Raw genomic sequence first — 22,832 nt, 5'->3', positions numbered from 1 at the left:
TGGGCCTTGGTGCTTGAGGATGATGGTATGCCAAAAACGAGGTGGAGATTCCACAACTGCTTAACAAGAGTGCTGAGGAGGTGTCAGAAGGCTCAGAGGGATGACATGCTAGAATGGATATAAGGCAAGAGAGCCCACCCATGGGCAGGGGTATTCCCTTCACTGAAACAATGAAGACTGCACTGGTAAGGTGACATTAGCATTGTTGAGAAGCTCAGTGGTGGCTGTCTTCTGTTGGCTAGAATGGACAATAGACGATCCTGGCACGTAACTGGGCTTCCTATCATAGGAAGGATTCCAGAACAAAAAAACTAATGTCTGCACTCAGACATTAGAGGAATAAAATGAATACAGTAACCTAATGGGCCGCAAGGCCAGAACAACAACCAGGGAGCCAAGGACAAGTGGCTAAGAGATTATGGCGCTCCTAGAGGTGAGATGAATGGGCAGTCAATGAAGTTACTGTTACAAAATCAAGCCAACTAACCAAACAGCTGATGAGTAAAAGACTGATGTCAGCCACCACAGTGGAAAATCCTGATCTCTTATAGTTACCAGATCCAGTCAGTTCTCAGTTCCAGAGCCCATGGATTGAAGGAGAGGCTGGGTGTCCTGAGGAGGAGCCCTGGAGCACTATAGCAATCTTACACAATACACACTCTCTCAAATCTTTCCCAAAGAGCCCCATGGCCATTTCTCAGAGTAACTGTACACTGAGAAAGTAGAATATACACATCTTTCAAGAACTACTGAACACAGGGCCTGAGTGATATACCCAGAGGATCTAAAGCACCATCAGAGCCCTCATGTTAGAGTGGGACATATAGGATAGGCAATCTATAAAGTTCTGACCCAAGGCCATCTCAGGGTAGATCCAATAGGCCTGTGGGTCAATCCCCTGATCTCCCTTGCTTCTGAGAGGATAAATGGGATGAGTGTACTTAACTGAGAGACCCCAAAATTGGTTTCTTGACCTGAGGGATAAGAGCCATAATGGTAGAAAAGGCTTATTTAATGATCCAAAATGCTCTCTCCATCCCACCCCCTCCCCACTCCTGGTCAAAATCAGAGGCAACACCATATCCCAGGAGTATTGACAGTGGTCCCCACAATATCCCATTTAATGGCTCCTGCAAAGCAAAACAGAGCAAAACACAGATAGATGGTGGAAGATGACAGTGGACTAACAGAAACCAAGAACTGGCAGAAGTAGCTCCAATGGCAGCTGCTGTGCTGGATGTAGTATCCCTTCAAGTCAGCACTTGTATGAGGCTGGAGATCTGGTTAATGAATTCTTTTAAATCCCCTTCAGAAAAGAGAATCAAGAACAGGTTGAATTCACCTGGGTCAGATAACACAGTGTACATTCACAGTTTTGCTCCAGGAGCATATAAACCCTCCTGCTCTGTTACAGAACAGTCCAAAGAAGTCCTTGATCATCGTGACATTCTGCAGAACATCATCCTGGTCCAATACTTTGATGACAAAATGTTAGCTGGACTTGGTGAACAGGAATGAACTGGCAAATAATCTGAGTGTTCCTTATGACACATGCACCAGAGATAAGGAAGTAATTCCTACAAAAATTCAGAGGCCAGACGTCCAGCAATCTAGGGAATACTGGGACATCCTGCCAAGTCAAGAACCAGTTACTGCATTTTGTACCTTCTACTACTAAGAGAGGCAAGCACTAGGGAGTATTATCTGGATTCTGAAGTCAGCATGTACAACACTTAGGAATATTGCTCTGACCATTTCTTGGGTCACTCAGAAGGCTGCAAGTTTTGAGTACACAGTCAGGAGGGCTTTGTACCTCTCTATGATTCAGGCTGTAATGTAGGGGTACCTCTTAGTGATATGTGGGGTAACAATAAATGGGGCATTTCACAACTACAGCAGGACAGGGGCAAAATGATCAGACATCTAAGAAAGGAAAGTCTAGGTCATCTCATGAGGCCAGCCATGCTGACCAGCAAAAGTGCTGGTTGAGGGTGAGAGGAATCTAGAATAAGTAGAAGAGGGAGATAATAAATGTTAATTATGGCTTCAGGACCAATACGCAACACAGAGGACTACAGCCTGTCCCACTAACCTTTTAGTTGATGTTTTCCTTTTTGTATTCTTTGTTTTAAAAATATTGTGACCTGCCATTATCCTCGAGAGAAAGTGAACTTAACATGGGACACCAGGTGGTATAGTAGAGCGGGGTGGATGACTGGAGATGCTGGTGGTTACTTCAACATATCCCCTTCATTTATTACCAGAGGTTTTCTTTTTTTTTAAATTGAGATATAACTCACATATAAAACTTATCATTTTAAAGTATACGATTCAGTGATCTTTAGCACAGTCGCAAAGTTGTACATCTATTACCACTATCTAATTCCAGAACATTTCATCCCCTCAAAATGAAATGCAGGACCCATTAACAGTCACTCCCCATCTACTCCCGAGTTTGCAAGCAGACAGTTCCCATGCTTGGCTTCTGGAGTCTCTGCCTGAGAGCATTCTCTGGTTATGAGGGTGAACTTGGTCCACATCCAGGCAGGCTGGACATCGCAAGGAATTAATACCTCAGAATCGACCCTCAACCAGTGAGGGATGGAAAGTGGTGGATAATATTCCCAGCTACTTTGTCCTTCAGTGCAATAATTCAGAGATGTTTTCCATACCATGTCTCAGAGGGTCCCCAGCAGGATTGGGTCTCAGTTGTCCATGGTGGTGACTCTTTCGATCTGTCTCAGTTCCTCAGTCTTCTGCAGGATTTCCTGAAATCACTTCCCAAATAAACTACCTGCACCTAAATCCTTGGGAAAACCTACCTAAGATTCTTTTCAAGAAGACTATCATGAGGTCTTTGTCAAGCACCTTGCCGAAATTCTGACATACTATATACCTCTCATGCTTTTAAAAAGACAAATGAGGCCAGGCGTGGTGGCTCACACCTGTAATCCCAGCACTTTGGGAGGCTGAGGTGGGCAGATCACGAGGTCAGGAGATTGAGACCATCCTGGCTAACATGGTGAAACCCCGTCTCTACTAAAAATACAAAAAAATTAGCTGGGTGTGGTGGCGGGTGCCTGTAGTCCCAGCTACTTGGGTGGCTGAGGCAGGAGAATGGCTTGAACCCGGGAGGTGAAGCTTGTAGTGAGCCGAGATCACGCCACTGCACTCGAGCCTGGGCAACAGAGCAAGACTCTGTCTCAAAAAAAAAAAAAAAAAGACAAATTAGTTTAGTCTGCCATATGTGATTTTTTTTTTTTTGAGACAGGGTCTCACTCTGTCACCCAAGCCTGGAGTGTAGTGATGTGATCATATGCTGCCATGCCCAGCTAATTTTAAAATTTTTTGTAGAGATGGGGTCTTGCAATATTGGCCAGGCTGGTTTTGACCTACTGGCCTCAAGCAATCCCCCTGCCTGGAACTCCCAAAGCGCTGTAATTACAGTCATGAGACACTGCAACTGGCCCTGCCATACCTGATTTCTTACTAGGGAGATCCATGCTGGCTCCTGGTGGTTGTTTCTTTTCCAAGTGCTCATGAAAATCCATTTAATAAGCTATTAGTTAATTTGACAGTAAGCCCATTGCTATTTTACAAAACTATACAGGATTTTCCAAGTTCCATTTTGCTTTGTCTAACAGTGGTTTTTCAATCTGTAAAAGTTAAAGGATGTATTATAGGTAAAAAAGAGAGGAAGTTATACTTCATATAATGTAAGAGATTGACTACTCTTCATCAATTCATGTTCTACAATAAGCAATGACAGCGACACGCTTACTTGATGGAGGAGCTGATGACACAATGCAAAAGACACCACAGCCCCCTACAAAAGCCTCCAAATCAGTTGTCACCAACCCACTCACCTCTATTCTCTTCAAGACAGAGGTTATTACCTTTAAGTATAATATTTCCCCTTTTTCCTAAGCAGTTTTGAAAATGGTTTGGTCAAAATATTCTTGTCTAAATACTACTGTTTTGTCTAAATGTGAAATATCATTTTGCTGAAATAACTTTGCTTTCTGGAAGACTGGCTTACATGACCATTTACGTTTTGAATATCTAGTGGCAAAGCTTTGGAACACAGGCATTTACACATAAGCAGAGGGAAATCATTAATGCCAAATTTTTGCAACCAGTATATATCTAAAAGCACCAAGGGCTTAAAATTTAAGCATCTCTATAAATCTCTTTCAGTTAATCAGAATGGAAATAATTAACAGCAAAGGCTTTAGCAAATAAGATTACGCAGTCAAGGTAGGGCAGTATTTTTCTTATGCTGAGTTCTATAAGACATAAGCAAATGATCATTTAAACATTTATTTAATATAGGTTAAAAATGTAATACATAAAAGAGAAAAAATGAACACTAAAATGTCAAACAGAAGAAAACCCTTTACATTTTATTTTGGTCAACAAAAAGTCTGTGCATAACTCAGCAGCAGTCCTGAATTATATTAAACCAAAGCTGCATTGTGATGGCCACCAATGTACAGACTGCCTGTCTGGCTTAGCACATTAAAAGTCTAATCAAGGCTCAAACCAACATCCTTAGAAATTCCATATATATATATATATGAAAAAGGCTTTCTTTCTCAGTTAAATGGGATAAATCTTAAAGTTGGAAAACTATTAAAAACAATAAAAATTTAAAACTGTAATTTTGCTAAGGGTATAGAGTAAATAACAACAACAACAACAACAAAAATGACAAACCAGAAACACTAAAATGTGTTTGCATGTGAAAGAATCATCATGTTGATTTACATCAAAGAACATCATATTTGTTTATCTTAATGCTTGGCATAGTTAGGTTTTAAGGTTTTAAAAATATTTTTGAATTTATTATTAAACGATAGGAACATACTGTACAGAATATTTCAAAATTGCTATCAAGAAAATGAGTAAAAATTTTACCTAGCAATATAGATTTATCAACATACCTTTTTTCCTCACTGGTATCAAACTGACAAAGGTGTAGGGAGAAAGTAATTGAATGGTTTCTGAAGGACACACTAGCCCTTTAGCCAAGAGTTCTGCTTTTGAATTATATAGAACATCTTGGTCCACAGACAACGGAATGGATTTTTGGAGAGAGTGTCAATTTAGGGCTAAAGAAATACAGGGTGAGAATGAAGCCCTCAACAAAAGCTCCAAAAGGGCACAGACACTGGTAAATGACCTAAATATGGAGAGAGAGGTGAGGAGAAAATACATAGTAAATGCTGGCTTGTTATTGCATTTTCTTCTCTCCCTTCTCTGATCCATTCATCTTCTTAAGACTGCCTTCTGTGTCCTTTTGCAGGGAAATTATCTTACCCTTTAACATTTGTTTCTTCACTATTTTAACAAAAAGCCTATAAGAAAAATAATAAATTCAAGGGTATTACTAAAAGCCTGAATAAAAATAATAACAAGCCCTATGCTCCAATCAGTAAACTCGTTTCTTGGAATAAAATCTTCATTTGTGGAAGTGGAATGATGTCTCTTAGTAGACAGTGTTCATTTAGGGTGTGATACTCTTACTTTTAGAAGCAGGAAAAATTACTAAATATTAATATGTGAAAAGTAAGGACTTTCCTTCTGAAGGATTATTGCTTTATGGACTTGACTTTGTTTCTCCTTACAGTATGTCACTGCCTTACACAACTGTGGATATGATGCCCAGTTTCTAATGATTTGTCCAAAATCGTCTGAGAAAACCAGGCCAATACAAATACAGTAAAACCTCTTGAAAACACAATTAATTATTATAGATCCACATAAATAAAGTCCAATCTGAAGTCTGATAGGTGATTTTATGTTGACTATGTCTTTTAAAAAGTGTTCTTTTTTAACATAAAATGTAAAATAACATTCTGGAAACAAGTATAAATATTACATTTATTCTGAGTCCAGATACTTTCTGAACTGTAGAAGTGCAGGATGGACTTGACTTATCCATTAGTAATACAGACTCACGAAATGTTATGCTGCAAAAAACGCTGAATCTCCTCTGATAAATGGTCTTTAAGATGGACAGACTGAGGAAGTTAACTGAATGTTCATGTTCACTGCTGTAAATTTTCCTTATAATTGGTAAACGCTACCCATAATAGATAGAATTCACATTTTCAATGAATTCATAGTTTATCATCAAATAGAATAAATGAATTAAGATTTCATTTTTAAAAATAAAGAGACATATTTATTTGTAATAACTATCTTTTTTTTGGTAATAACTATCTTTAATAATGCTATTATTTATTTTTACCCATGGGGAATGCATAAGTACAAACACTGTTAGCTTCTTTAACATTTATTAAAAAGACAGACTCTTTATACTAATGCAGAAGGATAAGCCTCTTTCTTCCCACTCTAAAAATCTCTTCTTTGCTGTAAAGAATTCTCGGTGCATGCGAGCTAAGACTCTGGAGCACTCAGTAGAGAGGCATGTGGGATAACCAGACAGAATCACTAGGTTTTCTCTGTTTTCAATTAGCTGAAAATAGGAGCTCTAGTTCTAAATATTAGAAGTCTAAATATTAGAAAAATAAGGAGAGGGGATATGACAAAATGCTTCAAAATACATGCCTGAGGTGAGACTGCTTGTATGTTTGTGTGTGGCAGCTTCCAGATGAAATCTTCAGTTTTAATCTTCAGGTTCATATCTGGAGATATAAATTAAGAACACAATGTCAGGATACCTTTTGTTGTTGTTATTACCAAATAAGTTTACTTGAAGCAGTGGCACTATATTTCTCACTTCAAATTACTGCTATGATAGAAGTTGGACACATTCAACTTTGTTTTGATGGTGACTCAGAGGGGATTTTTACATCAAGTAGGAGGATAGGCCAGATCACTGCTAAGACTCCAAGTCTCTATATTTGGCATTTAGACCTGCGATAACTTCATATAATTACCTCAATCATCATATTGACAAGAATAGTTGATATGACTATATGAGTAAAGGTCTAGCAAATCTACTTCTCTAAGGACAAATCTCACCTTGAATTCCCTTTCTAGCTCTGCTCCCCTGGAACTCTGATAAAGGTAAATGTCAACTCAGTTTCCGGGCAAAACATCTGATGACCACATCTGGACCTGGAGGACTATGAATAACTATAAATACGTGGTAGGAGCCACCCCTTTAGGTTTCCCCCTGTGCGATAAGTTCTTTTAACTGGACATACCCTTAACTGGGCATCATGTGACTGCTACAAGAGATGCTAAGCCTATGTAGAACACGGACTTCTAAGCTGGCTATGACACCCATCTGCAAAAATCTCACTCTCTCCAACTTAAACTGTCACTTAGGGGAACAGTAAGACCAGTTCTTGGACTGCTTAGAGTATACCACTGAGGAGAAGAGAACTGCCTAATACTGCCCTGTGAGCTTGCTGTGTTTCCTGTCTGACATCCTGCTAAGTGGATCCATTGCCAAGAGGAGCTTACTGTAGGCCTGTGTGAGTCTAAAGGCCTAGATGAACCTAAAAAGAAGCCCTGGTGGGCATTATAGATAAGGTCAGGCTGGAGCTCCTCCAGTTTCCTTAAATGAAGGCTTCTGGACTAAATGATCCAGCAACTACCACCAGCTTGACTTCTCTGGAACAAGCTTAGATTTAACAGAGAACAAACATCAATCCAGAGAGAGAAATCCAAGGTGGGATCAGTGTGGCTTACTGTGCCAGTCTTTTCCTCAGATCTTTGATTTGGTCATTCTTCTTGGTAAGAATCTCTTTCATGTTTCGATAAGCTGCTGTTTGCTGAAATTTCTTTTCTAATTCCTGCTTAGTAAAAAATGTCAGCCCATTACTAAAAAAACAGTTAAGGAAAGAGATAACAAATGTGATAAAAATATGTGGTTTTTTTGGCTTGAATTTTACTAATATTTTGCTAATTTTCTAATTTCCTTAAAAGACACATTTATATAAAACTAAGACTATCCAAAGTTTAAAAATATATTCTTTCAAATGAGAAACCATAAAATAGTAACATTTTCCCAAGTACAGTGTTGGTAAATAACTCAAGGCCTGGATATGAGAAATCTATTTGAAACATTACACTAATTTTCCAGTAAAATAAGCACACTTTTTTCCCAAGTCCCAAAGTAGTGTATTTTAGCAAAAGGATTTTTAATTTAAATTTTAGTTCCCATATTCTTTTTTCCATTTTTTATATGAACAAGTTTTTATTTCTTTATAGAGAAATTGCTATGTTGGCTAGGCTGGTCTCAAATTCCTGGCCTCAAGCAATCCTCCCATCTTGGCCTCCCAAAGTGCTGGGATTACAGGCATATTCTTAAGAGTCTAATCCCCAAAGTGAAGAATCTAGCTCTCTACATATTTTATATAAATTATGACGAAAGTATACAAATCCTTAAAAAAAAAACCAGTCCCCCATCCCTCTGCAGGCTGTGGGAAGAAGGAGCAGAAGAGCAACACGGTTGGATGTAGGGCAGGATTCAAGCCACCTACAGAGGAGCATTTCACCACGCCATAGAGGGAGAGGAGATATCTTATTATCACAGATATTTTAGTACCAAAGATGGAAGAATATCAGTGCCTGGAAATGACTAATCTTTAGAACATATTGGCTAATATCTTGAGAAAAAATAATCTGAATTTGCAGCTGTCCAATGTTTACCTTAGTCACATGTATTCCTCTCTACTGTGTGCATCAGTTAATTGGACATTAACAGACAAATCCCTTAAACATGGTCTTCTGACCTTTTCAGCCATGTGCAGCTGCTCTTGAACCCTGAGTAGGTCGTGCTTGGCTGTCGCCAGATTCTCCTCCAGTGACTTCTGGTTTTCTGTCTTGTCATTAAGTGTCTTCTGAAACTCACTCTTTAAAGCAGCGACAGTGTTTTCCAAGTTACTCAAGTCTTGGGCCTTTATAAAATCCTATGAAAAATAAATGCATGCATGTAATTTCATGTTGATATTCTAAAAATAACTATTTTAGAATGGTGATTCAACATCAAAGGAGATGAAAAAAATGCTCTATGTTGTGTGTGCATGTCAGCCCCCCTTGCCAGCCTAGGTAAGTGCCAGCCCCTGCAGAGTCACCAGCAGGCCAGTCCACTGTCAGCCCCGGGTGTGTGGTGTCTTGCACACAGCTGACACTCAGTAGCCGCTGAATTCCAAATACATAAAATATGATGTGTGAACTGCTGGTATTTCAATCCAAGATGTGTGTACCAGGGTTGAGATGGCAAATAGGTTTCATTTTGAAAAGCCAAGTTTAAAAAAATCCTTAAAGAAGTCTGAATTCTAAAAAATGATAGAATATAATTTATACCAAAAACTTAATAGACATACGTTTTAGTCATTATTTACAAGGAAATAATATGAGAGCCCAATTACTGATTACATGATTTTCTAAATTTTTAAGATTTTAAGTTTTTTATATTAATATGTACATTTTTGCATACTTTTGACAACTACAGCATAAGACAAGCACTGGATCTTCTCTCTTCCCGGATCTTGTTTTTGACTGGGTAAGATTCACGACAGAAAAAACATTTGTATTGATAAGACAGTAAAATCATCTACAATTGGTTAATATGTGGATGAAGAAATACTTAGTACTTTCGGCCAGGAGCAGTAGCTCATGCCTGTAATTCCAATACTTTAGGAGGCCAAGGGAAGAGGACTGCTTGAGCCCAGGAAATTGAGACCAGCCTGTGCAACAAAGCAAGACCCCATCTCTACAAAAAATATAAAAAATTAGCTAGGCATGGTGGCACATGCCTGTGGTCCCAACCACTTGGGAGGCTGAGGTGGGAGGATCGCTTGAGCCTGTGAGGTCAAGGTTGTAGTGAGCCATGGTTGCACCACCACACTCCAGCCTGGGTGACAGAATAAGGCCCTATCTCCAAAAAAAAAAAAAGTACTTTCAACAAAAGAAAAAAAAACCCTTTCCTCATTTTCGAAACCTGGTCTTTGAAAAAAAGATTTTATTTCATTGCAACCAATAAAAGCATGTATTCACTGGTTGTTCTTGTGTCCAAAATCTTATAGTAAAATTGGAGCAAGCCCCAAAAAGCTTTTAAACAAATTAATCATCCAAATGTGTTTGCAATTGTTTGACTTATGAGGAATTATAAAGCTGTTCTGGAACATTCGTGTTTTTATAAATCTATTGTCCTTGGCATATAATGGTTGAAAATCATTAGCTATATAAGAAGTATCCTCCTATTTTAAAAATATCTACAGATAAAATGGTTCAATGTCTGAGATTTGCTTCAAAAAAACATGGCAGGTGGGAAGAAGAAAGAGGTACAAATGAAACCAGACTGGCCATGCATTGGTAACCGCTAAATAGAATGATGAGTGCATGGGGGTTCACGATACTATTCTCTCTACTTTTGCGTATGTTTGAAATTTTTCAGAGAAAAGATTAGCAAAAGCCCAGTGAAGCAGATTTTGAGATTGTTTACCAGACATTTGCAATGACAGTATGACCACTAGAAAAGCCAGTGCTGCACGGAATATTTACCCAAATGGTCATGCTCATAGGAAATCATACTGTAGCATGCACACTCAACAGAAAGGCCACAGGAGACACTGTACATACAATGACTTCCCGCAGGCAGAGTGACATTCAGTCATTACATTCAGACAAGCGTGAAGAACTACAACACTGGATTTCATTGTACTCTATATTGCCGGTGGGTACAGATGCATCTGCAGATTCATAATCATTTTGTCACATTCATCAAAGGCAAACTTAAGTAATGTTCAGTATAATAAAACCCAAATATAAACCAATTAAAAACTTTTCTTCATTTCCTTTCCCCTCCACTGTAATTGGATGTCAACGTGAAAGGGGAAAACTTAAAAAAAGAATAAAAAAAGAATATCATGCAGGCCAAGAAAATTGCAGGAAATGGCGAGGACATCTTGCATGCCAGGGAAACTGTAGATGTGTGAGCTATGTACTGTCCCCTCTGCCCTGGAGGATACAGAGGGAAGGCCACTGGTTCTCGCCAGGCCTTTCGGGGGCAAGGATGTCAACACAGGAAAATAGAGGCATTTGTCTCAGGGAGTGGCAAGGGGTGGGGTACAGTGAGCAGTAACTAAGACTTAATTTTAAGTTTATAACTTCATTCTACTTAGAAAATGTGAAAAAGATAGCTAAAACTTGTTTCACCTTTTGATTTCCTTGATCAAGCTGTAAATCTTGCAGTGCTTTTTCTAGTTTTGACTTTTCATCCAGTGCACTTGTAGCCTATAGTGAAGTTTAAACAAAACACTTTCAGTATTTAGTCTGTAGGCAGTTCAATAATTGTGTCAAAACATTTCTCAGTTACCTGTATTTCAATGGTCTTCAACCTTGACTTCAATTTCTCATTCTCTTCTTGAAGTCTTAAAATTTCCTTGTGAGTAAATTCAAGTTTTATTATATCAACCAAAATATTTTAATATTTGAAATTATTACTTGTTTCACTTAAAAATCTAATTTTAAAATTTAATTTAAATTACATAATAGCTCAAAAATGCACTACTGATATTTTGGTAATATCCCAATTTCATCCAGCCTATCAGCCTCAGTATCTGTGAGTCAGCTTTGGCTCTAAGACATCTAGTTTCTTTTCTTTCAGTTTCTCAGACACATCTTTCCTCTTTTAGTCCTCTGTTTTCAAGTCTTTTCCAAAGACCCCCTTCCCTGCTATCTCTCTCCCAGTTGGTCCTGCAAATCTTGGGTCTATTCTCTGCCTACACTGCACACTGTTGACCCTTATCCTGAGAACTCCATCATTTCAATACCATGCTCAAGCCCACAGATGCTTCTGACTGAGTTGAGGCCAACACCTTTGCTCTTATACAGCTCAAACATTTGAATCACCTGTGTTATTTTTCACTAGGCTCCAACAAACACATCAGCCCAGACAGCACTGCGCTCTGTTCCAAGTCATGCTGCCTCCTACCTGACCACTGCCTGTTCTGTTCTCCTGCCCAACACACTCATTTCCCCTTCCTCTACAATTTAATTGGTCTTCACCCTTCAAGGCCCAGCTTAGGTATTCCCTTAGCCAAGAGTCTGTTCTCACCTACTCTCATCCGCATACAACTGAATCTTCTCTGCTACCCAGTGTGACACCTGTAGCACACAGGAGAGGATTCTCTGGTCTCTATTTCTAGAACATCGGTTCTACCTTCCCAATAAAACTATTACATTTTTGGCCAGGCGCAGTGGCTCATGCCTGTAATCCCAGCACTTTGGGAGGCTGAGGCAGGCGGATCACGAGGTCAGGAGATTGAGACCATCCTGGCTAACACGGTGAAACCCCATCTCTACTAAAATACAAAAAATTAGCCAGGCATGGTGGCGGGTGCTACTTGGAGGCTGAGGCAGAAGAATGGCGTGAACCTGGGAGGCAGAGCTTGCAGCGAGCCTAGATTGTACCACTGCACTCCAGCCTGGGTGACGGAATAAGACTCTTGCAAAAAAAAAAAATTACATTTTTGAGGGCAAGGGAGCATGTATTACACTGCTTTTTATCTCCAATAACATCTAGCATAATGTTGAGAATACAAGGGTCATGCAAAATAGCTGAAATCTGAAATGCTTCAAAATCAGAAACTTTCTGAGTGCTGACATGATACTCAAACAAAATGCTCATTGGAGCATTTCAGATTTCAGATTTTTGGATTTGGGATGCTCAACTAGGGTCTGTATAATGCAAATATTAAAAAATCTGAAATCCAAAACACTTCTGGTCCCAAGGATAAGGGATACTCAACCTGTGCTGATAATTTTGTTTGTTTGTTTGTTTGAGATGGAGTCTCACTCTATCGCCCAGGCTGGAGTGCAGTGGTGTGATCTCAGCTCACTGCAACCTCTGCCACCTGGGTTCAAGTAATTCTCCTGCCTCAGCCTCCCAAGTAGCTGTGGCTACAGGCGCATACCACCACAGCCGGCTAATTGATAAATAATTTTTAGAAACTTAAAAACCCTTCTCCTTGTTACCGTAGATCACAAACTTTAAATGTCCATCAATAAACGCTGTCCAAAATTTCATGCTCTTCACTTTACCTTGAAAAGGTGTGATCAGGAGCTACTTCAGGCTCTCTAGAAGGTTAAGTATGCCCTCTTCTGGCCCATGGGGTACCATCAAGTAAAACTACTGTAATGGACTATTTATCCTCAGAGGACCTGAATCAAACCTTCCACTTCTGTTTCTCTACCCTAGGCAATGAGAGGACAGAATTAGAGGCTTTCCATTTCTCCAGATAATAACATTACCTTGTTTAGGAGTTCTGCTGTTCCACCTTCATTAAGTGGAGCAAGTTTTGGCTTTGTGATATCTAAGATGGGCTGAAACAAAATAAAGAAACCAAACTGAAATCACCACAGAATAAAGCATGTATAATCACTGAACACTTGCACTTTGCAAGTGGAAAATACTATATATAAACATACCCACTGGGATGTCAGTTCCATAGGTGTGGAGATTTTTGTTGGTTTCATCCTTTGTTATTCCCAGTGCCTAGGATATGTCTGTCCTACAGTGCCCAACACATGTTAGAGATAAAAATAAAACCTATCTTCCCTGTATCTTTTAAAAAATATAGATAGAAGGAAAATGAGGGAAGAAAGGAGGAAAGGAAGGAGCTCAAAGCCAGATCTGATATAGAGCCTAGCATCTAGGAACTAGAATTTTAACTTGTGGGAGTTGAAACAGTGATTTCTACATGAACCTTAGACTCTGTGAAAAACAATAATATTGATGAAGATCTAGGCAAGTATACTACAGATAAACAATAACTTGGCACAAACAATACAGTAGTTTAGTAATATGTATCAAAAATAAAATAATTCATGCCCTCTGATCCAGAAATTTCTTAGCCAGAAATATGACCCAAAGGAATAACAGGAAAGTGTTTTGCATGTGTATGTACATAGATTCATCTCAGCGTATTTACCCAACAATGGAGTATTTACGGTGTGTCTGTGAAATGAATGGTAAACGGTCACTCTAATTAATGAGAAGGATTAGAAAGAGAAGTAGATAACTACTAGTATTGTCTCCCTTTGTCAGACGAGTAAAATGAAGCTCAGCTACCTCAGATAACCTGCTCAAGGTAACACAGCCAGGAAGTCAGAGCCACGATGTGTAACCGGGTGTGGCTGACCCTAGATAGAGCCTGTGCTCTGCATCTTCTGAGTAGAGTATTTATAAGTGGGATTGAGACTGAACTCAGGGATTACGTGTATGTGTAGGCCATCACAGACAAGAGCAGTTTTTCATAGTTACTTCCAAAACATTTTTTCTTTTGCCTGAAAATATGAGAGACAATTTTTGAATTTTACTCTTGAATTGAATGCTTTTCCTTAAGAGTTCTCAGTTTTGATCTCTGAATTCTTTGAGTGACTTGAGGATTTTAAATACTGGCTATTAAGATACGGATTTAGAATGACCAAAAAGTTACCTTTTTGTTTGAAGACGTAATCTCTGCTTTTTCAAATTCTGCAACTTGTTCTAATAATTCTCTTGAAGATGAAAGCAAAGATAAAAATTATTCATTTAAAATAGTTTTATACCACACACAAGAAGAGTAAAATCACTGGTACCAACCCATTACATGCCAGAGAGAACAGAGCAAGGTGGACCAAACTTCACCATATCAAAAATGTTAGTTGCAAATGGTTGAGAACCTAAACCGCATGGACTCAAATGTAATCATCCACAGCACCTGGCACTTTGCACCTACTAGGTATGCAATATCTACTGCTAGAAATAAACTACAATGTTAATACAAATATGAGGGAAATTTATAGTCAACTTTGTATTCTTGAGGTGCTATGAGGAGATTGTTTTATTACATAATATGTATTGTTAGTTAGTAGGTGTTCAAAAAACACAAACTGATTCTTAATAAAGTAGCCTCAGAAAAATGAAAATAGTCCATAGTAACTACTGAAAAAGAGTATCACAAATTCCTAGGAAAGACAGATAGTGGAGCTGTGCCATCTGAAGATTTGCAAAGGCCAGTGAGAAGTGACTACACACAAGCTTAAAGCGTTAACAGCAGTCAGCTTCTAAGCTTCCTAAAGCGCCCCCTTCTCAGAGTTTTCTCACCAGTCACCTACTGACAGTGGCAGAAGTTCAGTGATTTTCCTCCCCTGCTCACAGGTTGTCCTCAGCATTTTTCAGCACTCTGCATGTGAACTGATGTGCTGTGACTGTGCTTAGAGTAGTTCACGGGGCTTGGTGGTCAGTCCTTCCTGATTTCTGGCATGCCTTTTCTTAAAATGAGTTTCAACTTCACCAGTTTTACCATATTTTTTGAATTTGAGCTCTTGATGTCCATATTATAAGCTTTTTTTGTATTTTATATTTCTTATTTTAAAGTTAATAAATGTATACTTTTAAATTCAATTATTTAGAAAACTTCCAATGCTACTGGATTGAATTGATGGTATTTATTGTATTTGAACTGACTTTTCAACTGCCTCATAATCTTTACTTCTTAGTTGACCAATCTATAAAGACAGATGGTAATACTGACCAAGCTAATAAAAATGCAGTAAAAAATAATTAATGATAGCCTGAAAAGCAATTTCATAAATCTCAATGGCCTTTGTAATACCTAGGAACAGTAGAAACAAAGAACTTTTAAAAGGGCGCTTAGTGGTACCCAAGAGATCACTCAGTGACTCAATGCTTTGCTGTTACCCTACCCAAATTTTCTCACACACCAGCCCCAAGAAAATATGCAGCAAAGATATTCACTAACTTTTAAGATCATGCTTGGGCCACTACTGTCACAGTTGCAAGTTCAACTTTTATTACCGGTTTTCAAGTTCAGAGATGTCTGTCTGTAGCTTAAGATACCACTTCTCAGCTTGTGCAAACAGCTGTCGCAGAAGTAACACATTGGTATAGGCAGTGTTGATGAGCTCAGATTCCACCTCGCTATGAACCACAGCTTGCAATCCATTGAGAACTTCAGAGACTTCATCTATGGTGAAGGTCTCCTCCACCAGCCTGAAAAACAACCATGATCCAAAACTTATGGATAAACAACAAAAAAAATCTACAAAATACAACAAAATTAAGAAACCCAAATTCATGCAATCTAAGAAATTCAAAGATTACAGTGAAAATCTCTCTGGGAACTATCTTCTTTATTAATAAACATTGAAAATAATTTAAACTCAATTAATTTTTGACATCTATTCAAATGATTAAATTGTGCACATCATTTAATACAAGTAAATGCTCAAACACATTCCCCAAACCATCATCTACTTTTTTCTTTAACTTTTTAGTATTAAATGTCTTATTTCAAACTCCACTGAAATCAGTCTTATTACATTTAATAATTTCAAAAGTAACCTGGAAGGCATAGTCTTATTTCTTTCTAATATTTCTCTAGCATTTTAGTAACTGTATGAACTATTCACAGGTTAGTAAATGTCTATGGGAAATAAATGGTAATTATATATTGCTCCTCTTTGCATTCTTGAGACCCAAAATAATAATAATAATAATAATAATAATAATAATAATAAAAAACTAGCTTATCTTAAAGTTCCACTGAACACTCCACAAAAATGAGTATCATCATCAACAACAGCATTAGAAATCTACTCTAAGGGCAAGGCATGGTGGCTCACACCTATAATCCCAGCACTTTGGGAAGCAGAGGCAGGTGGATCACTTGAGGTCAGGAGTTCGAGACCAACGTGGCCAACACAGCAAAAACTCTTCTCTACTAAAAATACAAAAAATTACCTGGGTATGGTGGTACGTGCCTATAATCTTAGCTACTTGGGAGGCTGAGGCAGGAGAACTGCTTGAAACCAGAAGGTGGAGGTTGCAGTGAGCCGACATTGTGCCACCGCACTCCAGCCTGGGCGACAGAGCGAGACTCCGTCTCAAAAAAAAACCAAAAAACAACTACTCTCACATAGAGAATGCTTGGGTTGGAAGAGAACTTTGGTGCCATCTTCCACAATCCCCTAACTTTACAGATAGGAACACAGGTTTCAAGAGTGGAGGTGACTTGCCTATGGTCACATTGGTGGTGATAAACCCCACAATCATCTTCAACAATGGTGCTGGGCAAAGGATTCATGCCCAACAGCTGAATCCTTGAAAAAGCTTCCGTGTGTGCCTTCTAGTTTCAATGACAGTATCACAGTAACACAGTCCTCTCCTCTCCCTACCTCTACCCTCCAAAGTCCCTTCTCCCTCAGACTCTCAGCAGATGAAGGGCAACTACCCCAACCTCAGCTTTATTTTCTTCCTACTTCCAAAAAGACATCATCAAGCAAGACCCAGTTACACTAAAGCATTATCAGAGTTAAACTTAATAGTATTTGTTTTATAATTCTTTAATGTTTCATCTAGCCAGCAGAATTTAGTCCTTCTCAAAAAACCAGAACATTTTTTTACAAAAATCTTTATTAAAATATTAATAATCTTTCTATATTCTTTAATAGAACATATGTTCTTGCCAATTAAATTGTTGCTTTCATCTGCTGGGGGTTAGGAAACCAGATTATCAGATGAGTTTAATGGGCTGAATGGTCTAAGGCTGATGGCCTCTAATACTGACACATTCATGGTTTTCTGGCAGCTGGAGCTCACTTGGAGGTCTTTTTCACTTATGTCTGACATGACATTCATCTCTTGCTAAAAATCAACTATGGTCCAACCATTATTATCTCATGCTAGAAATCAACTAACAATTTTGGTACTAGTCAGCATTATGATTTCCTGCTGTTTTCCTCTCTCTTAATTATTCAGTATGAAACACAGACGTGTTTTCTCACTAATTTCCATGTCTTAGAGCTCTAACTATTTAATTAATAACTCAAGTAATTAAAGTTCTGGAATCTTTAATACAACCAGCCAATCATTAATCCACAAACCCTTGGCAACTTCCTGACTACCCTTCTGAAGCTCTGGAATCCTGTAATTATCACATGCATTTCTGATAATAGATTCATTGCTTCCACCACGATACGACTTCTTTTGTTTCCTGTATCCATGAGGCTTAGTATAGCTGCTGTTAGCAAATAATTGATCATGATGAAACCCAGAAATTGACTGACATCTGCTATGGCACCCCCATACTGGCTACCAGAAAGAATCCATGTTCCTATTTGGTTTGCTTAGAGTCCTCCTCTGATACCTGCTCTCCTTGAGGTCTTGGAAGCAGGAATCTACAGTTTTGAGTCTCAAGCCTCTCTTTGAACGAGCAAAACGCATATAATTAATAACTTCATTTTGATGGTGCTCATTTAGGCCCAACTCTGCCTGAAAAAGAAAGAGGTAATTTAATTGTTAGTCTTGAAGAACTGATCAAAGAGCCAAAAATGAAAATGCATAAGACATTCTGTGGTCGAGACTGCTAGATCTCCATCAAATTCTATTCTTCTCTTTTTCCTGGCTGCATGGCTGCCCAGCTAGATGACACTTCTTTGCCCTCCTTGCAATTAAGTCACTGCTGGCTACTTCTCAGCAATGAATGTTGTGGTCTAGTTCCAAAGACCTGGCCTTAAGATATGGGGTATACGTCTGCCACTCCCTGTTTCTCTGAAACCTGGAAGAGGTGGTGACTTGACTGAATCATGCAGACAACATTAATGCCCTAGAGGCTGGGGGAGCCACGAGATGAAAGGGACCCACATCTCTACCTCATGGAGAGACACTGACCCTGTCACTGAACTGAGATGAGCAGTAAGATGGCTGTTAAGTGAGAGAGAAATAAACTTCTGTATTCTTCAAGCCACTTAACCTTACAGCAAAAAATAGCAACTCTGTTATAGCAGCTTAACCCTTACCCCATTAAATACAGCTTTAACAAGTATATTTGATTTGGAAAGAACCACTAATTGGTCTGTACTTTAAACCAGATGACAGCTTGACAGATATTTAAGAGGCAAGCCCAAGGAGGTAGGGCTAGCACCCAAAGAATAGAGCAGGTCAGCAGTCAGCTAAGAGCAAGGCATCGGCCATGTTAGTTGGATTTGCAATTAAGCAGCTGATGAGCTTTACAAAGCAGTTTAGGTGGCATAAGTCTTTAAGGTCTGGAGGATAGAATGGAGACAGCAAGAGTTGAAGGGAAGCGAAAGAGAAATCTGTAAGGTAACCAAGTGCAACAGGTTACAGTCGCATATGCACCTGAGTTGTGACTAACAAGACAGATTTCTATTACGCACTAAAAGTAATTGACTACCTACATTAGAGACAATATTATCCCTGATAGTCACACATCAATATGGGCAAGAATATCCCACAATTTAGAAATATCACAAAACAATGTCACAATTTGCTAAAAACAAAGCACAAATACAGATTCTTAATCATTATTGTCTATAGTATAAATTTACACTCTTTACTCCTCAAAACCTCCCAAACTCTTTCTCTTACCCTGTTTCCCAGGATTCTACTAAATGAACACTCGACTTTAGCCACACTAGTCTGTTCATCAGTCCTGAAACATGACTTAAAATTTCCTGCCTTGACTTCCACTCATGTTACTCTGATCCTAAAGTATCTCTCTCCATTCCTATTCGAGAATCTGAATCCTACCCAGTGGTGTGATGGTAAGTATTTAACAGCAGGTTTTCTAGGTAGGGGGGGCCTGATTTGTAGCATTGCTGATTTCCATGGCATAAATACTTCCATCATGGCTGATTTCAAGCCACTAATATAATGTCACTGAATGAAGAGGTGAGAAGAAATGCATAAAATTGGCTCTCAGCAGTCAGTACACACATGCTCCACCACATCATTGAATTCCTACCCACCCTTCACGGCCTAACCTGTTTCACCTACTCTGTGCCACCTCCCAATATGCCCTCAGTAACTCTATAGATATGCCTTCCTCTAAAAGCTAGTATATATAATCTCTGCTACTTCTTTGGTACGGTCATAGGCTGATTACTACCTTGTATTATTGATTATCTTTTTTTTTTCAGGTTTTGCTCCTCCAAGTAGATTGTAAACTCTATGAGGGCATGAATCATTTTTTATAACGCACAACACCTAGCATAGTGCCTTGTGCCAGCAGGTGGCCAGTTCCTGTCTGTTCATTCCTTTCCCTCCTTTCAAGGAAAGTTAAGACTGTCCTAGGCTCAAGAAGGAAAAATTACTCAAATTGAGAAGGGTAAATGACAGAAAACTTCCTTTAAAATGGATTGGAATGAAGAAAGGGGGTAAAAGTGGACAGCTGAGTTCAAAAGGAAAAATAGCATCAGCCTAGGAAACGGCTATTCACAAACCTTTACTTCCACACATATATGTATCTATGTCAAACCATTAGAGAGGAAATGCAATAGGTAGATGTGTGGTATAACAGGCAAAGCACTGGATTAGAAACCAGGTTTAGTTCTAGCTATGCAACTATCTACCTTGGTAACAGTCTGTTACCAAGTCACTTAACCCCAATGACATTAGTTTTACTATCTGCTAAATGAGAGGTAGATATGATGATCAGTCCTAAAATGGTTAGAAACAATGGGAGGTATCCAAGTGGGGAAGTCAGAATTTGTTTGAATTTTGTTGTAGAAATATTCTGTTAAAATAATAATAAAAAGAGCTGAAAACATATAGCAAGAAATACTGCCAGAGGATTGCCAAGCTAGTGTCTTGAAATTGTACCATAAATTGTGTATGTGTGTTTAGGCGGAAGGAGATAGAAGAGGAGTGGGTAAAGTACCAGAAATGGTTCCCTGTTCTTAACTATGCCCACAAATCCATATACAATTTAAGAGAAGTACAAGGAGGAAACTGTAATGATAAAAATGAGCATACTTTAATAATACGTATCAGATACTGAATGCTTAATATTTTCGCAGGTACTGCGCTATTTATTTTATACGCATTATCTTATCATATTAACAGCCTTGTGTAGTTATTATCTGCAATTTACTAATGAAGAACCTGAGCCTGATTCCAAAGCCTCAGTTGTTAATTGATGGAAAGGGATGACAGAAGATAGAACAGGAAGAGATATCAATTTTTTTGTGATTTGTTTTCAACGTATTCTCTTGATATTTTAGGGAAATCAAGAGAATGAGTGGAGAGGGTCTAAACTCAAGAAGGGGAGGGAACAATCCGTTTAGTTCACAGGAGTCTTCTCAGCTCCCAGACAGCGCTTGGAACACGCTGTCTAAACAGAAATTTTGGTTGCTGAGGTATTTCAGTAGCCATTTCAGGTGGTGCTCTCAACCCTGGTTTCATCCGTTTTCCTGAACACTTCAGTGCTGTGCACTGTTCTGAGTATGACTGGTATTTAAGATGGCATGCTTATTCGCTAGAGGGATTAATGGTCTTTTTTGAGCAAGCCAAAACAAAGGAAATGTCACCCAAATTCCTCAGCTGTAAAATAGGGTTCTGGGATTCTTAAAGTCACATCCACATCAGAAAGTTGGATTTCAATCACACAGAAAGCTGGATTCGTTCTCCCTGCTCCTCTGGTTAACATGCGTGTGTGTGTGTGCGTGTGTAAACTTGGAGCTTCTTGAAATTGAGAACTCTGAGCTTGTGTTAACGTGTGTGTGTATAAACTTGGAGCTTCTTGAAATTGAGTGAGAACCCTGCGTATGTGTTAATGTGTGTGTGTGCGTAAACCTGGAGGTTCTTGAAATTGAGTGAGAACCCTGCCCCGCACCTTAGGCCGGCAGCAGTTTCCTCTAGTTCTCTTCACCTGCCACCTAAGACTTGACTTGGCTCCGCCCCGCCCCCAGGCAAGCGAGAGAAACGAAGCGACGCGGCTGGGCTGCTGGGAAAAGGCTTCACCCAGGATTACCCCAGAAGGGCTTGGGCTGCGGTTAACCGAACCTCTCGCGCCCGGTGCAGCCTCCCTTTCTCAGGGAGGCTGAGGAGCGGCCAGACCCAACTAGGCCACGTAATCATTCCGGGCCCACCCGCTCAGTGTCTCCAGTCCCGGCCGCGCTCTCTCCTGGGCGCGGTGCGGCTCGAGGGCCGGCTACTCACCATGGCGGCAGGCGGCAGGCGGCAGGCGGCAGCCTAAAGGAACGGGAGTGGCCAGGCGGTGGCCCGCCAAGTCTGGGAGAGCCGAGGATAGCTGGACCACAGAAGACGGGGAGGGAGGGTAGGTTGTTTAGAAGCCTCTGGTTGCTAACGGAAACCGAGGCACGTGGACTGCAATTATGCATTTTCATTGGTCCTGAGGATCACGCGACAGGAAGTATTGCGTAACCGGTTGACTGCCACGTGCGCATTGGCTTCCAGGGCCGGAAGTCCCACCTTTTTGTGCCACGTTCACCTTTGGGAGCTGAGTGCCGTTGCAGAAGGTAACCGGAGGGCTGTGCTTCCTGGAGCTGCCTGGGGCCGCCACCGCGCTTGCGTGCTTCGGGGCATCGGCTTGTGGATTGTTGGGAAGTTCTCATCCAAAACTTCCTGTGGCCTAGGCGACCCCAAGGGTGCAATGGACATCCCAGACCTTTCAGTGGTCTCATACGGCGCGGCTCAGACATATTTTTTTTCAGGAGTTCCTACGTGAGCATCAGGGTGGCTGAGACAGGCCAACAACACCAACGCCTGCAGATTCTCAAGTACAGCTTCAAACGACCCCTCCCTACGACTCCGCCCGTTATTATTACTGTTGTCGTTGTTGTTATTATCTTCTCTTATATTTCTAGTTAAAAGCCTCTAGCAACCTTTTCCCATTAAAAAAAAAAAAATGCAAAAAGCATGGGTTTTCTCCAAGAGCAGTGAATTTCAAAAGGTTCCATATGCCTGGAACCACTATGGAAGCTTGTTGAGCAAATTCCCGGGCCTCATCTCCAGAAATTCTGATTCACAAGTCTAACTTGGGTCCTTGGGATCTGTGGTTTTTAACCAATGTTCCAGGAGT

General features: G+C 39.7%; 1 protein-coding gene across 8 annotated transcripts in view; it reads right to left on the bottom strand.

The window, feature by feature from the left end:
* Positions 1-3,349: 3,349 nt before the first annotated feature.
* The window catches only part of LZTFL1 (leucine zipper transcription factor like 1), a 95,358-nt gene continuing 75,875 nt past the window's right edge, over positions 3,350-22,832 (bottom strand). Inside the window, exons 1-11 of one of the 8 annotated variants that reach the window (XR_001899838.2) lie at positions 21,950-22,133; positions 18,138-18,262; positions 15,788-15,982; positions 14,424-14,484; positions 13,237-13,308; positions 11,300-11,365; positions 11,140-11,217; positions 8,712-8,888; positions 7,666-7,769; positions 6,991-7,094; positions 6,206-6,650 (exon numbers count right to left, since the gene is read on the bottom strand). Coding sequence is in view for 2 of the 8 variants with exons in the window: in XM_009200979.4 (XP_009199243.2) it covers positions 6,632-6,650; positions 7,666-7,769; positions 8,712-8,888; positions 11,140-11,217; positions 11,300-11,365; positions 13,237-13,308; positions 14,424-14,484; positions 15,788-15,982; positions 18,138-18,262 (897 nt within the window). In the remaining 6 variants the exon portion in view is untranslated. Of the gene's footprint in view, positions 3,657-4,306; positions 5,358-6,205; positions 6,651-6,990; positions 7,095-7,665; positions 7,770-8,711; positions 8,889-11,139; positions 11,218-11,299; positions 11,366-13,236; positions 13,309-14,423; positions 14,485-15,787; positions 15,983-18,137; positions 18,263-21,949; positions 22,134-22,832 lie in introns of those variants that run through there. The other 7 variants (XR_643784.4, XR_643783.4, XR_001899837.3 and 4 more) reach the window with 7 other exon arrangements.

The sequence above is a fragment of the Papio anubis genome, chromosome 2, assembly GCF_008728515.1.
Source record: "Papio anubis isolate 15944 chromosome 2, Panubis1.0, whole genome shotgun sequence".
In the NCBI taxonomy this organism is placed as follows: Eukaryota; Metazoa; Chordata; class Mammalia; order Primates; family Cercopithecidae; genus Papio; species Papio anubis.
The sequence above is the reverse complement of the archived record's forward strand: the minus strand, read 5'-3'. Positions and strand labels throughout refer to the sequence as shown.